The 15,719-nt window shown below is 42.2% G+C and overlaps 1 protein-coding gene across 1 annotated transcript in view; it reads left to right on the top strand.

Annotated features, from left to right (window-relative positions):
- Window positions 1-15,719, top strand: part of LOC148330108 (protocadherin-15-like) — a 188,746-nt gene that overhangs the window by 84,833 nt on the left and 88,194 nt on the right. Inside the window, exons 7-13 of the mRNA XM_088304514.1 lie at window positions 1,959-2,114; window positions 3,904-4,023; window positions 5,227-5,337; window positions 7,694-7,864; window positions 12,117-12,225; window positions 12,390-12,502; window positions 15,304-15,510. Of these exons, the coding sequence (XP_088160640.1) occupies window positions 1,959-2,114; window positions 3,904-4,023; window positions 5,227-5,337; window positions 7,694-7,864; window positions 12,117-12,225; window positions 12,390-12,502; window positions 15,304-15,510 (987 nt within the window). The remainder of the gene's footprint in view (window positions 1-1,958; window positions 2,115-3,903; window positions 4,024-5,226; window positions 5,338-7,693; window positions 7,865-12,116; window positions 12,226-12,389; window positions 12,503-15,303; window positions 15,511-15,719) is intronic.

Genomic DNA, 15,719 nt, shown 5'->3' on the forward strand with positions numbered 1-15,719 from the left:
ACGTTGCATTCGTGTGGTGGCCAAGAAATTCAAATGAACCCTGCAAAGCCCCCCCACCCCCTTTTTTTTTTTTAAGCTTAGTCTTGCTTTGCGTTGCATAAATACGTTTGCCTCTAGTTTGTAAATAAAGAAGCGTCTCTCGTTTGGGTTCATTTGCATTATGTAGAAGTATTGGTCTCTTTGTGCCCCGGGGTTAGCGCCCTTATGGTTGGTGATTAAAGGTTTATAAACACACATTTATTTTTATATTCATCACAACTGTAGCCTGTGCTTTATTAAGGTCATTAATTCTTAAACCCTGAGAATAGAGGGGAGCTACTAAAGTTAAGAATAGATTAAATGGAAATTAATAGCCACACAGGCTTGTTGCATTAAATTGGCTGGCCTGTTTTTTTTTTTTCTTTTTTTTTTTAATGCTTTTGCCATACTAAAGAAAAACAGCCCGGAGGATGCATTGGATTCATTGTCTGTGATTTTTTTTTTTTCCTGTTTGTTTGTTTGTTTTGCTTTTTGTTGCTCAGAGCACAGGTCACCGGCCTTTTTTTTTTTTAATTGGTACATACAGTATGTGAGTAAGAAAAGTTCCAGGACTGGTGTCAGAAAATCCTCAAAAGAGTGTTCTCAAAACAATTTTGTCCAAGTGTCACAGTCCGCATTTTATTTCAACGCTCCTACTTGTCAAACACGAGCACAACATCTGTCACGGAAGTTGCAAACTAAGTCATTTCTTCACAAAAAGTTGGACAATACAGATTACGGCTTATTTTAGTTTCGTCAAAAAGCACGGAAACTAAAACAGGAAATAGAAACCTACCGAAATAAATAATAATAATAATTTACACATCTTGGATTTGCAGCTCTTTTTCTCTTACTTGTGCTTCTAATTTTTGTATTTTTTTTTTTATTATTAATTCAATTAATTTTTTTTTAAACAAAACATTCGCAGCGCTTGATATGCGAGGTATTTGCGCATCGGATTAATTGCAACATGAGCGCCTCATTTCCTTTTTCTGTTTTTCAGTCATTTTGTCCTCATTTTTGCACCCGTTGGTTCACATCCATCCATCTTTCCTGCTTATCGTTAAGAGAGGTCATAAATCAAACTTGGCATGCCTGATAGGCTCAATTAGCGTTCTGCAATTTTAGACTAATTAAAGCCTTTGTACCTAGATGGTCAACAAGGGGGGGGGGAAATGATCTGTGACAGTGAGTGTGTACGAATGTCTATCATTCGATTAAAAAAAAAAAAAAATCTATTACTGGATTTGTCATGGACGGTTAATATAAATATGATATATTTGTTGCTAGTTCCAAGTGATGCGGGTTTGCAAAAAAATATTGAATAACGTACTTATGTGACATAAGATTTTTATTTTATTGCAGTCTGCTATTGTCTTTTTTTCTAACCGCAAGAAAGTGAGCGCTGAGAAGAAGTAGCAAATCAAGTCTATTGAAATGAATCTTAATCAGAGTGAGTTGGCAACTTGGCGAAGCATTTACAACCCTCCTAACGTACTTCTGCAATATGCACTACACCGAAGCAAAAAGAGTCAATAAGCTATTAAACTTGTAGTCAAGGTACAGCTGTATAAAAAAAAAAAAAGCCTGCACAGGCTTACTGAAAATCCAAACAAAAGAAGAAAAAAAAATATATATTTTTTTCTGACATGTCACAATTGGAATTGTTCCCGCCGATAGCAGGCAATTTTGATTAAATTTCTGCTAATGAGAGAATGAATGCACACATTTGACAACAACAGAATGTAAAAAAATGCCAACTGCGCAGCACTTAGTAAAATGTCTGCTTTAAAAATAAAAGGATATTTGCTTATGATAACCCGAGGCTACTGCGAGACGACTGTGCATAAACAAATAATAACACGAAGCAATTGGCTTAAATTCAGTCCAAAAACCCCCCCCCAAAAAACAACAACTCTTCTTTAAAACTCCTCTTTCAGCCTCCCAACTACGTCTCCACCATTGTGGTTCAAGTCCAGTGCACAAACGAGCTGGTCGGAACTGTGATTCTGCACGAGGTCCGGATCGTCGTGAGGGACCGTAACGACAACACGCCGCGTTTTCAGCATCCACGCTACTACGTGGCCGTCAACGAGGTAAGGACGTCGTGGAATAGGAGAACAAAATCGGACAATTTTTTAAATGATTTACTTGGTGTGTTTGGGAACGGAGTTCTGCGGATGTAGCTTCGTATAAATAGTTGTGAGTCAAAGAACAAAAATTTGCTTCGCTTCAAGCTGGATTTAATCAGTATTCAACATCACACGATCGACACAAAACTTGATTATAATCCCATCTCGTTGTGAAAATGGACCAAACGTTGAGGCCATGTCGCATTCCCAAAGCGCTAAAGTCCTAAACGCTCAAGCGTCTTCATATTGTTCTTTCACTTTTTCTGCCCCTGCAGTGCAAAAAGGCGTTATAATTGCTTTTTTGCAAGTCCAATTAAAATGAGGAAGAGCCCGCAACTGTTATTAGTGTAAATGCAAATACAAAACAAAAAAAATTTTTAAAAATGAAAGCCGCAAGCAACAATTTTTCACTCGGTCTTTGAAATGATCAGCAAACTTTGACGCCATGCCCCACCCACATTTAGCAAAATCTTCAAATTAGCGAATCCCATCTGTCCAGGTTACCTACGTCCGATTGGCGACTTCAGCATAGCATGAGCACTGGAATTCACCCAAAATGGCTGCTTCAAACCAAAATGACTTGTTGTTCTAAAACTATGAACTAAAAATTATACATGAGCTTTTAGAGTTTTGGTATCACCGTATGCCTATAACTACTGAAGTTAGGTTAGTTGTTTGATTGTAGTTTACGTCCTAATACTTGCTCACCTTTTTTGCATTCAACAAATACGCCATATATTAAAAAAAATAATAATAATAATAAAAAAAAACTAAAACTAATCCTAAAAGTAATATAACTATCCATCCATTATCTGTACCGCTTCTCTTCACAAGGAAGTTGGGGCTGGAGCCCATCCCAGCTACCTTCGGGCAGTAGACGGGGTCTAATAAAGTTAAAACGAAAAAAAATAAATAAATAAAAAAATTTATATAAACTCAAAAACCTTTTCTGAATTAAAACTAACTAAATTAAAAAAAATTCAAAACTACATAAAAACTAAATCCCAAACTTTTTTCCACTCTGCTTGCGATTGGAGCTCATTTAGCCAAATCCAGTCATAGGATTTTCATCAAAGTTGGGCTTCTAAAATACTTTGGGCTTCTTCTTTCTTTTGAAACAGCAATTCCTGGAGGGCCCATTAATCCTGATTTTATTCTCACATTTGAAAGTGCTCCTCACTTGATATGTCCATATTTGCTCCCTCTGTTCAAACTCATGCATGTGTTTCATTTGCCACGAGTACGTTCAAGCGGCGAGGGTTCAGCGGGCTATTGTGCGAGTATCCTCCCGCACGCTGCGCGTTCACCTACGCGTCTCGTGGCCTCCCCTGCAGCCGCAGCGTTGGATGTTAATTCCCCCGCAGTGTTACGATCAATCTCCACTTTTGACTCTCGCGTTACACGCATACGCTCAAGGTCCACTGTGTTATTGTAGCGCCGTAGTGTGAGTCACGGCGCACAAACTCTCCTCTGGCCCGCGCCGAGGGCTCCGGGGAACTATGCTGATTCTCATACTTACTTTTATTATTCTGTCAGCAGTGTGCATAAGCCCTCAGCCGCGGCCCCGCTGCTGACGGCAACGTTTTCCCTTTTTGATTTGCTTGGCCGTGTCCACTAATGGCGTGGAGTGGATTCCGTAATGGCTGTGACCGTGCATAGGCGCTCTCTTAACAACAACAAAAACAAACAGGGGGCTCTCAAAGCTGCTGACGTGACTTTACCTGCCGTCTCTTATATTTTTGTTCTCCTACAGCTCACCCCGGTGGGAACGACCATATTTACTGGCTTCTCCGGAAGAAATGGAGCCACCGACATCGATGATGGGCCAAATGGACATATAGAGTACAGCATCCTTTACAACGCCAATGACCCGGTATGTATTACCCCTTTTCCACTGCACTGCACCTGCTGTCTATTGACACTTTCCAATTGGCTACGACTCAAATGTACCAAACCGGCTCCATATTTATGGCGAGCGCAAGTCTAGCGTAAAGCGCGGTCTAACAGTGCACTGGGTGGAATTTCCTTTTGCATTCTGGTCCAAATGAATGTTTGCGCCGTTGTGGGAGTGAACACAGTGGAGTTGATTCTAAGCCAATTGATGCGGCCTCTCTCTTTCCCTTTAAATTTAGCGTGCGGTCTACATGGTGGAAGCAGGTGTTTGGCATGAGATCGGCACGTGCAATGTATATTTATTAGGAACTGTGAGGATAAGCGGCAAAAATAATGGATGGATGCGAGAAGATCTTCACTTACGCATGATGTAAAGTGGGCTGCTGTGAAGTGGGCATTTGGAGATCGCCTTGCGCCAAGAATCCTATGCCTGCGGTGACCAGCTGATGCAAGGTCGAGTGTAGTCCAGTGCGTAGGTGGCGTGGAATACAAAACAACTTGGATCCGTCAGAATGCCCAGCATGGCGGTCTTCCCAAACACGGTGAACTAGACTTGCCCCAACAAGATAATAAAGATGAAGAGTTAATCCGGCGTGTGCATGTGTGGCTGTCTACGAAAATAGAGCCTTTGGTCAAGAAATTATGAACATGAACTTAAATCTGGATGGGTGCCCTTACTTGGCATGGTTGCTAAGCTACCGATCTGGTAGTAGCCCGGTGCCTTTTCCTGCTTGTTCTGTCAGATAGTTACGATGTAAAGCTTACGAGGAGGATGAGACACGATGGAATGTGTGTCTATGCTGTATTTCATTTTTTGTTAAAAATGCTAAATTCACATGCTTTTACTACTTTCAACCAACTGAGTATGTTCAAAGTAGTGTCGATGGCGATAACCAACTTTTTCTCCCGTTTTCTTCATGTTGTTTGCTGTACAACTGCAAAATCTCCTGTCACTCTAAAATCACTCCGCCACAATTCGGTTTACGTTTACTGCTGCCATCAGGTGGCGGCAGATCTGAAGCTCTAAACTCAGCTCACTTTTCCCAGCGGACACCTGACAGCCCCCAATGACCCGGGTTGTGCCAAGTTGTGCCATCGTGATTAACCTGACTGGATTTCCTCAGCCGTCACTAACTCATTAGTCACACCTATCTCATTTCTTGTCTTTTATGGCTCCTCGCAGGAATCCAACAGCACCGTGAGCGTCGCAAATACTCTATCGGGACATATTGTTCTGGCTGAGAGGCTCAACTACGAGGAGAGAACTCGCTATCTGGTTTTGATCCAAGCCAACGTAAGTGATCCAGGTTCCCGTTTCAAGCGTGACCACCGTATGAATGCTCTGTCGGAAAAGAAGTTTGATGCAAATGTTCACTTGGGGTTGTCATGCTTCTCCAACTCAAAGGTCAACTCAGAAAAAAAACATTTTCGTGGCATTATTAATGGCGAATATAAGGTAAAAATAGTCATGGACGCTGTAAGGATATTTGACGGTGGTGGTTGCTAGCTGTTCCCGAAGCCCCGATGTGATTAGCAACAGTCATCATAAAAATATGCTGAAAATATAATGAATCCTTTTGTAGTCTGAACGACATTCAAACTGCAATAACGCAGCAGAATCACTGATTTGTTGCTCCACTTTCATATGTTTGTTATTTATGTGCGTTAAATATATGTGCAAAATTGACAGATTTTATAGAAACAGTCACATTTTACAAGAAAGTCCAATTTTTAAGCAAATATTACTCAAAAATCTGTCAATGTATGTTAGTGATTAATTAAACAAGTTTTCCATTTCAGTCATATTTTTGTTAGCTGTAGAATCTAATAATCGAAATGATAAAAATTAAAGCACAACAAAATCACTTTCTCTCTATTGGAAACAAACGAGTTGTTCACTATAATAATCAATATTTAACATTTATTTTTACATTTGTAATTTTATTATCAATATTTTATATCAACAATATACTGTATTTTTTTTTTTAAGATTTAAGTAGCAGAAATTACAGCTTGTCAGCCAGTTTAATGACTCACGCGGCGATAACTTCAGTTATTCCCGCGGCAGTTTGCGGTCAACTTTGCATGACAGAGTTGATTGAAGTGCTACTTAAGGAGGTGTAATGTCCATCGCGGTGGAGAACATCTAAACACAAGTCATCCTAATGATGCTATTAAAGCAGCCAAAATCATCGATGATGGCATTTGTACACACTCGCCCTCGGCTTCCAGATGGTAAAATAAATTACTCCGGCCGGGCTCCATTCCAGTAAATATTTCACAGCCGGGGGTCTGATTTCATTATAACATACCGATAAGTCACCCTTCGAAGTAAACTTATGTGATTAAACACATCAGGATAGAAGATTTAGGCTACAGCTACTGATGGTCATTGTGCAGCTCAACTTATTTCTTTCTTGCCGCTTGGATGATCACATGACTCGGCTTTTCAAAAAGCTCCACGGGCCCTGAGAGGCTCTCCCAGAAAAAGAAATGGAAGGAGAGCGTGCTATTTACAAGAACTCTCTTGCTGTGTGTCAAAAGTTTAATTGTGCTTGGACTCTGTGAACTTGCTTTTCACGTGCTCGCCTCAGTTCTCGCGGTTAGACGTTCTGGGAGAAGCGCTTGGCGGTTATTGCCGTGGGAGTAATAAAATAAAACCCTCCTTTAATTGTATTCTATTCAAGGATGAATATTTTAAATAATAATATTTTGGGGATTATGCCAACAAACAGAAAGATCAACTTTAGCAACAAAATGGCTGAGCAATGAAGTCTCAATGGCTTCATTCCGAATGGGACAGCTCCCTTGCTCTTTCTTACTCACTCACCCTGAAGGCCTTTTCACACTGCACTTAGTATTCCTGGTGAGCAGCGTGTGGTAGAGGACAAGGCCAGCAACGAGCCGTTGCAAGGCTGGCCATATTTGGAAGTGCTTACGTAGCATTGCTAAGTGCAGTGTGAAAAGTGGCACGCACACATACTGGCATAAGAGAGAGAGAGAGGGGGGGGGAGGAGGGAGGGAGAGAGAGAGAGAGAGAGAGAGAGAGAGAGGGAGGGAGGGAGGGTAGGAGAGAGAGGGAGGGAGGGAGGGAGAGAGGGAGGGAGGGAGCGAGAGAGAGAGAGAGAGAGAGAGAGGGAGAGGGGGAGAGAGAGAGAGAGAGAGAGAGAGAGACAGAGAGAGAGAGGGAGGGAGGGAGGGAAGGAGAGAGAGAGAGAGAGAGAGAGAGAGGGAGGGAGGGAGGGAGAGAGAGAGGGGAGAGAAGGAGGGAGAGAGAGAGAGGGGAGAGAAGGAGGGAGAGAGAGAGAGAGAGAGAGAGAGAGAGAGAGGGAGGGAAGGAGAGAGAGAGAGAGAGGGAGGGAGGGAGAGAGAGAGAGAGAGAGAGAGAGGGAGAGGGGGAGAGAGAGAGAGAGAGAATCTGTCTGTTGTCTGTCTTTGAATGTGTTTTTTTGTAGTTCTTATAATGTTCGGCTATTTCATGACGTAGCGCCAGTATAGTCGAAAATTACAACTGATTGCGATAAACCAGCTGCACAGAAGTGTTATGATATATGACACTGATTCTATTTGGAGTATGCGCACCGCCAGTTCACAACGCTTCAGCGGTGAGTTTAAAGGTTGACACCCAAAATCGATTGTTCCGCTTCCAGGACCGGGCGCCGTACCCTCCCAACAGACGCACGGCCACCACCACGCTGACGGTGGACGTCCTCGACGGCGACGACCTTGGGCCCATGTTCCTGCCGTGCGTTTTGGTCAACAACACACATGACTGCAACCCTCTCACCTACCGCGCTGCCATCCCCGAATTCACTGAACCGGTAAGAGCCGACGGACGCTCGTTTGGCCACAAGGTCGTTTGAGCAGGTTACCCCCACTTTTTTTTTTTTTTAAGTATATAATGCGCCCCCTTGTTTGGATAATGATAGCACTTCTTGCTCTCTTTTCTGTATTGAGAGAGAACGCCGCTGCGGCTGCGAGGCGTCGCTATGGTAATTCCTGGGTCAATTTTCCAGGGTGTTGGACCAGCAATTAGAGTTGAAGGCTCTGTTGGATGACAGGAAGACGCCCACAGAATTCAGAGGAGCAAGGAAATTACACAGGAAGATGACAAAGTGGCTTAAAAATCTCAAGTTGAGACTGAGAAGGTTATCTGATGGCTTGTTTATAGAATCAGACTCTTTTACTCCTCATGTGTTTTGTTACCGGAAAAACAAATATATAGTATTTACGTTTTTTTTTATTTGTGTTTTCTATGTGTTTTAGTAAACAGTTGCTGGGATGGGGAAATTGAAAATTCAAGTTTGTTTAATCTAAAAGCGCAACTTGTTTTGGAACTGTGTGGTTATTAAGTTGACTCTAAATCAGACCTGATTAGATTGACCTCTGTTGAATTAGATTGATTGGCCTGGACTAGAATAATCCGGATTGGATTTACTACACTGGTTAGCTGAACGACTGCACGGCTGTCCGCAAAAACATCCTCATCGGTTTGGATGTTTATCCCCTCTGTTTGACTCCAAAACATGACGTACCAGCCAGCCACAGTTGTTTATTCAGAACTTTTCCCTTCAGCTGAGCCTCGTGTGTGATGCACTGTATAATTCATCATAAAAGCTTTGCGCACAGCCAAGCGGCGGCCTCAGAAGCAGAGGCTAATTCTTCACTGGATGAAAAGGTTGGCCTTCTTCTCCCCCGTCGTCTCGCCGCTTGTTCCCGCCTCGGCGCTGCATGTGACAGACTTCCCTTTCTCGCCGATCATGACTGACGTTGCAGTCATCCTGAATGAGCTATTTCTTTCGGAATAGCAAAGAGGTGATCAAGTCGCTCATGCGCGAGTCTCAAGCATGTGTCTCAAGTTGTAACCTTCGAGTCGCAAGCGATTACAAAGTTATTTTGTCAAGTCACAGCCTTTCGCTACTCAAGCTCCACTTCAAGCGAATTTATTAATGCAAATCGCACCTGCGGTATCAGGTGCTCCTGAATTGAGAACACCAATAATAATGACATTATTATTGAAAAGCCGACTAGAAAATTTGAACTTTTTACTCAGAGGCACGATAAATGGTGGCCTGCTGGAATTTAATTCCTCAGTTTGCAAATAATTAATTAATTAACTAACTATTTAAAGCAGGGGTGGGCAAACTTTTTGATTGGCGGGCCACAATGGGTTCTAAAATTTGACAGAGGGGCCGGACCAGGAGCAGATGGATGGAGTGTTTTGGTAACCTCACCTTATCGGAGAAAAAAAAAAAAATAATTTTAAAGGAAAATGAACAAAAGCATTACAACGAAATATGTGTCTTTGACACACCACGGTATTTAGAAAATAAAACAGAAACAAGGTTTATTCCTTTAATTTTTTCCAAGTTTGGCGGGCCGGATTTAAACGTTTAACGGGCCACATGTGGCCCCCGGGCCGTAGTTTGCCCACACCTGATTTAAAGAAATGAAAGTAAGCAAAAATGTCAGGAAAGCCGCCGAGAATATCGGAACTTTTCGGGATTACTCAGAGGCTCTTTAAATTGTGGCAGGTGTGTGTTGACTTCCATTTGACATGCCTTTGAATGCGTTTGCTTAATTCTGGCACAACCACGCCATGTTTGTAACTATGTAATTAAATGAAAGTGAAGTAACCCCCCTAAAAAATTACTGGTAAAGCCGACTTGAATTGCTTTGACGTTATCTGAGGCACTTAAAATTGTGACAGTTTGAATTTGATTGGTTGATTCTGGACATACAGGACCAGATGCTTTTTCTTTCATTCTCAATTTGGTGAGTTCTGCACAATATCGATAAAACTACTGGTGGAAAACGTTTTGAACTGATTTATTGTCATCTAATTTTTCATATCGCAAAAAAAAAAAAAGGGGTGTGTAGACTTTTTATTGCTATTTATACATTACATAGGAGCATGCGAATCCAATATGTAATCAATTATTATTTAACTATTAAAGGTCTGGAGAATCAGCAAAATGCAATAATCTGTGCTGTATTTGTATTATTTTTCAAGAACATTGAACGTGACCAATGTCACACCAGAAAATGATCGGCATTGTGACTTTTTTTTTTCTTTTCTCTTGCCGACGTCGCTGCGGCGTGCCGCCCCATCGGGAGCTTTGTCTCCTCATAATTGATGATTGCATTGTAATTAATCACAATGGCTAGACGGCTGTTATTAAGTTGAAGTGAAATAATGCCGGGTTCCTGAGTTGCGTGTATAATGACCACTGGAGGAGGGTATTAAAGCTAATCATCATTGTGCCGAGCCAGGGGGATTGGATTTAGCACACCTCCAGACATTGTAAAAGCGAGAGGGCTTCTTAGGGAGGCCTGTGAGGATTACCCCGGAGCTGTGAGATATAAATATACACCCTGGGGGAGAGTTTTTTTTTTTTTTTTTTTCCCAGCCAGGCATTTGTGGAGAGGCATGTGTCTGACTAAGCCAAGCACTTTTTCCCCCACCCTACTCACCTGCGCAGAAAGCACTGCTCTGAAAATATGACATGCTAAACATCTTCCCCTTCAGCTATATGTTAAGATACAGCCTTGTAAAGCCGCTTAATTGCTGCCGAAGATGTCAGATTGTGCCGTTGCCAATACATTAACCTCGATATGCAACGCTGTTATTGTGAAGCGGTGGGAAGCATGCTAATTGGAAAAGCTCTATTGGCGGTGGTTCATTAAGTGGTCGGTAAGTTGCTTCATTTACGTGGACATCGATATTTCCCGTATGAAGTCAGGCAATGCATGCTAATAGGATTTTTCTCCTTCCCTTAACGCAAAGAAGTTGACATTTGGAGTAATCAATTACTTGAGCAACTGGAAAACAAACAGTTGACGATATTGCTGCATATACTTCACATTTGGTGATAGTAGTTGAAAAATGTGATTAATCGCAATTAATCATGGATTTTTTTGTGTGATTAATTAGTTACAATATGTAATCACTCGACAGCACTAATGTATATATATTAGTGCTGTCAAGTGATTAATTTTTTTTTAAACTAATTAATTATCATGATTAATTACATTTTTCAACTACTATTTTTTGCGAAGCTTATGACAGATATTTACTTGAATAATATCTTGGAATTGATGCAAAATCACCAAATATGAAGTATATTTAATTCAAAGACTGTTCTAATATATATATATATATATATATATATATATATATATATATATATATATACATATATATATATACATAAAACAAACTAAAACATTTTGATTGAATGATACCTACAAAACAGTACACATTTATATTTGTTTTTTTTTCTATATTGCATGGTAAAAAAAAAAAACAATTCTAAAAAGTATTGATATCAGTGTCAGCGATGCTTTCACTGTATTTACATAATAACAGCAAATCTTGCAGTATGGCGCACCCCTACTACTGGAATTGTCACATGTTTTGGTGCCAGTACCTATTTCACCTGGTAATGCCGATCTACTTTTTTTTCTGGATTTTAACATCATTTCTAATGCAACTACCCAGAGGAAGATGAACTATATATGCTTGCGGTGTTGGCGACCGGAGGCACGAGCGTAATCCTTTCCCAGCGCAGACGAAAGTTGGATAACGTTATTATGAGAAGAATATCATCGGGCGGAGCTTCGGGCTCATTCCGTTTAAACGAGGAGACTTTCTTTGTTGACTTTCTTTTCAAAGGAGATGCGATCTGATACAGAGACCTAAAAAAAAAAAAACAACAACAACACGAGTGGAATAAATAATCATCGGGCGTTATCATACGGAACAACAATGAGAGTCTTGCTTTTTCGGGGGGCAGATTTTGTAGTCGGATTCCCGGCATAATGATGCACGCGGTTATTCTAGGACACGTTTCTATGCCACAATGTTCGACATCATCGGCTTATATGCAGTTGCGCCTTATAGTCATTTAAATACATACACTAATCCCCAAATTTAAGGGGCATTTGTTTCTTGAATTGTATTTGACCTTTGACCCTTCAAGTGCTGGTCCAACGGCAGCGTCAGTTTCTGGCATGTGGGCCATTTTGTTTTGTTTGACTTGCACAATCCGCCTTTCTGTCTTCTCCCGGCAGAGCAAATTGAACCCCCTCAATGTGACCCCCCCAATCCGGGCGGTGGACATGGATAGAAACATACAACCGCCGTCAGACAGGCCCGGCGTGCTTTACTTCATCCTGGTTGGTAAGTCCATCACGTCCCCTCCACATTGATTTTTACTCATTTAATCTTCCTCACCTCTGCTGCGACGACATGCTTTGACTTTTGAATGATCACTCTTGCTGCTCTTTTCCGTGCCGTAAAGCGTGTTTTTTTTTTTTGTTTTTTTTTTTAATTCCTCATCGCAGGTCATCCGGTCACATATCCTCAGTACTTCTCCCTGAACAAAACCACAGCGGAGCTGCGCGTCCTGCAGCCCATCAGCAGGGACTTGTATCAAAGGTTCACGCTTGTTATTAAGGTAAAGGATGAATTTAAATGTGCTCATTAATGTTGCATCAGCTAAGCTTGCTCAACTTTTAGTTTCACTCGAATTTCTACGGCTGCAAGGAAGCCTGACCGTGTCGCCTTTTGTTTGAAAGAACATAAAAGCAAGCCTGCTTTGGGCTTTATTGTCCTTACAATGTATCTTTTTATTCCATTGTTAGAGTTTGTGCTTATTCTGGTCTTGATCTAGTTTCCGGTACAGTTTTAGGGTAAATTTCAGTTTTCATCACAGTGTTTGGGTTTGTGTTTATTCTGGTTCTGGTCTGATTTCTATCCCAGTATTCGGATAAATGCATAGCCTGGTGCTTGTCCAGTTTGTACCTCAGGGCTGGTTCTGATCCAGTTTGTAACCCAGTCTAATGGTTGCTTTGTGTTTATTCTGGTTCTGGTCCAGTTTCATGTCCTGGTGCTCGTCCAGTGTTAGTGTTGATTCTGGTTTTGGTCCAATTGGTATCACAGTTCTTGTCTTCTCAAATAGTGGGGCGGGCCCCCTCCGGGGGCGCGGTTCGATGCTGAGGGTGTTGCGTGTGACCGTTTTCTGCCGTACTACAATAAAGTGTAATTGCACCTCCACTCCAGTAGTTGGCAGTGGCGCTTGGGCGCAGCGAGTATTAAATCCACAGTGTGCTACAAAAATGCGATTATTTATAGTTGCGGGGGGGCATGTTTTCTTCTTGCTAGAGGGGCGTAACAGAAAATAAATGAGAAGCATTGATCTATATACTGGTGCTGGTCCAGTTTGAACTCCAGTGTATGGTTAGTTTATTTTCTGAGATTAGAGTATGAGTAACTTCAATTGAAGGGTTTGTCTTTATTCGCGTACGATTCCAGTTTGCGTATGTCCTCATGCTCATTCAGGTTCAACAAAAGTGATGGTACCGGTCCAGTTTGAAGTCTTGTGTTGGTTTATTGACTACCTTACATGCTGGTCCAGTTCATATTGAAGTGTTTCGGTGCTGGTTCAGTTTGTAACCTGGTCTGGGTCCATCTTTGTTCAAATCTTGGAAGTTTGTATGAATTTTCCCAAAAATTTACTTTGAGTTGGCTCGTCCACCTGTCCCGCATAGATAGCCTCAATCGCTGAAGGCTGTCTTGCGTTATCTCGAGTCGCTTTGGTGATGGAGCCGAACTAGATCCATCCACGAGGGCAAAAAATGTCCTAATTTGAACCGATGTACCCGCGCCTCCTCCCCGAAAAGATCATCAACCTGTAGACTTGCCGTGTTTAACTCACTGTTTGCTGGGAAGTGTGAGAAGAGAAAAAGTGGGGCTAAAAGGGGTATTAGGAACGGGAGATGCTAAGCGTTTTGATTGACGGAGATCTGAAGTGGGGAGTCCGATTGAAAATAGGCTCTGAGGAACCAGGAGTGAAAATTAGTCTTGAGAATGCTCGGCGTCAAACACAACTTACTGCACTGTACCTGTGAAACCGGACCAAATGGTGACGCACACGCTTAGAAGTGGTCCTATCATACTGCGGGAGAGGAAAACAAAACGATTTACTGCCACACTTTAAGGGATGATGGGCTTGGGAGACACCCAAGCAAGCGCTAAGCGGAGAATCTGCCGGTCGGTAGCAACGGAGCGGAGGTCATTTAGCGCCACTTCCCAGAAACGGGAACACGGCTAAAGAGTAGAATCTCAAGAGAACACCGGAACTCTACACCGCCTGTCTGTCTTTTATCAGGCTCAAATGCGCTATAATGTTGAGATGGCGCACAGACTTTATCTGTCAATGACAGCCATTTTCCCCGGGGTGTTTTTTTTTTTTTTTTTTTTTGTTCCAGAGAGCGCATTTGATCTTCGGGTAAGTAGAGTGTGGGTGTAGGCAGACAGTCCTGTGTGACATTGCGATGGCAATGAAACCAGGTCGTAATGTCATCCGGTTGCTGGCGGAATATGGAATCATCACGGACGCACTTCTTAACAATTAGCACCAGCCTGAGCAACACTCGCATTGTCATTCTGCCCGGCAAAATGGAGCCCGTGTGCGGAATTCCTCTCAGGTCGTGGCTTAAACTCATGTTGCTTTCACCCACCGTCTCCTATCCCCTTTTTTTTTTTTTCTTCCCCGAAGTCGTAATGTTCCCTTGGTGGGCGTTTCTAGGATAGAGCAGAACCACACCGCATTGCTTCAGTTTGATCCGGTTGGGCCGCTCTCAAGTCCCATTTTGGATGACACGCACGTTTACGTGTGGTAATGCACGACGTTCTAAACATTGATTGAACTGAAAATAGAAGGGGAATGAGTCGTGCTTCACTTACACATACAGTACGATACTTTGAAGTTGCGAAGTGCGTACGCGGTGCAAGATATTAAATTCCAATTTCTTTTGATTGTTTGATATTTATGGATTTGAAGTGCTTTTCATAACTTCGCTACTGTTTTATTAATAGGCTATGCTGTGTGTATACAACTAGGAATGAAACCCTGTCAAAAACCAACGAGCACCAAACCACTACTTTTCTTTTAGACATGGTTATGGCCCGTCTACATGAAGCTTCTCCCCTCACGTTATTATATAGTGTATTTGCACCCAGATGCCACTAGATGGTGCCATTGCACTTCTTTTCTTTTAGACAGGGCCATGACCTAAATGAAGCTCCTCTGATTACTTCAACGTAGTTAATCTGCATTGAGTTGGCACTAGGTGGCGCCAAATCACTATTCATATATCAGTCAGTGAATAGGTCAATTTTTCTGCAAAAATAAGGGATAGCAAAGATGATTGATCTCAAGGCACTCGTGTGTTTCACTTTGCTTTGTGTCCTCAGGCCGAACAGGACAACGGCCACCCCCTGCCGGCCTACGCCGACCTCATTATAGAAATCCTCGACGAGAACAACCAGGCGCCATACTTCCAGTTTGTCATGTACCAGGGCTACGTGAGCGAGTCGTCTCCGGTGGGCACCACCATCTCGGCCGGGGTCAACCTCACCACGCCGCTGGGGATCGTGGCGCTGGATAACGACGTAGAGGAGGTGACGGTCGTCCGGCCTGCTGCCTCGACCAATCATAGCCATTGTCCTTTCATACATGTGTGGAAGAATACCGATCCATATTCCTCTTTAATTTAAGAGTCATTTCCCATGTTTGTCATCATTGTAGCTGGCTCCTGGTGATTCGCCTGTAGGTAAAAGGGAGGCTTTTAAAAGCTGCCACGCACACACAATCAATTTTTTGGATTGAT

This window comes from Idiotropiscis lumnitzeri, chromosome 9, assembly GCF_059441095.1.
Source record: "Idiotropiscis lumnitzeri isolate Australia: NSW breed Sydney's pygmy pipehorse chromosome 9, RoL_Ilum_1.0, whole genome shotgun sequence".
Taxonomy (NCBI): Eukaryota; Metazoa; Chordata; class Actinopteri; order Syngnathiformes; family Syngnathidae; genus Idiotropiscis; species Idiotropiscis lumnitzeri.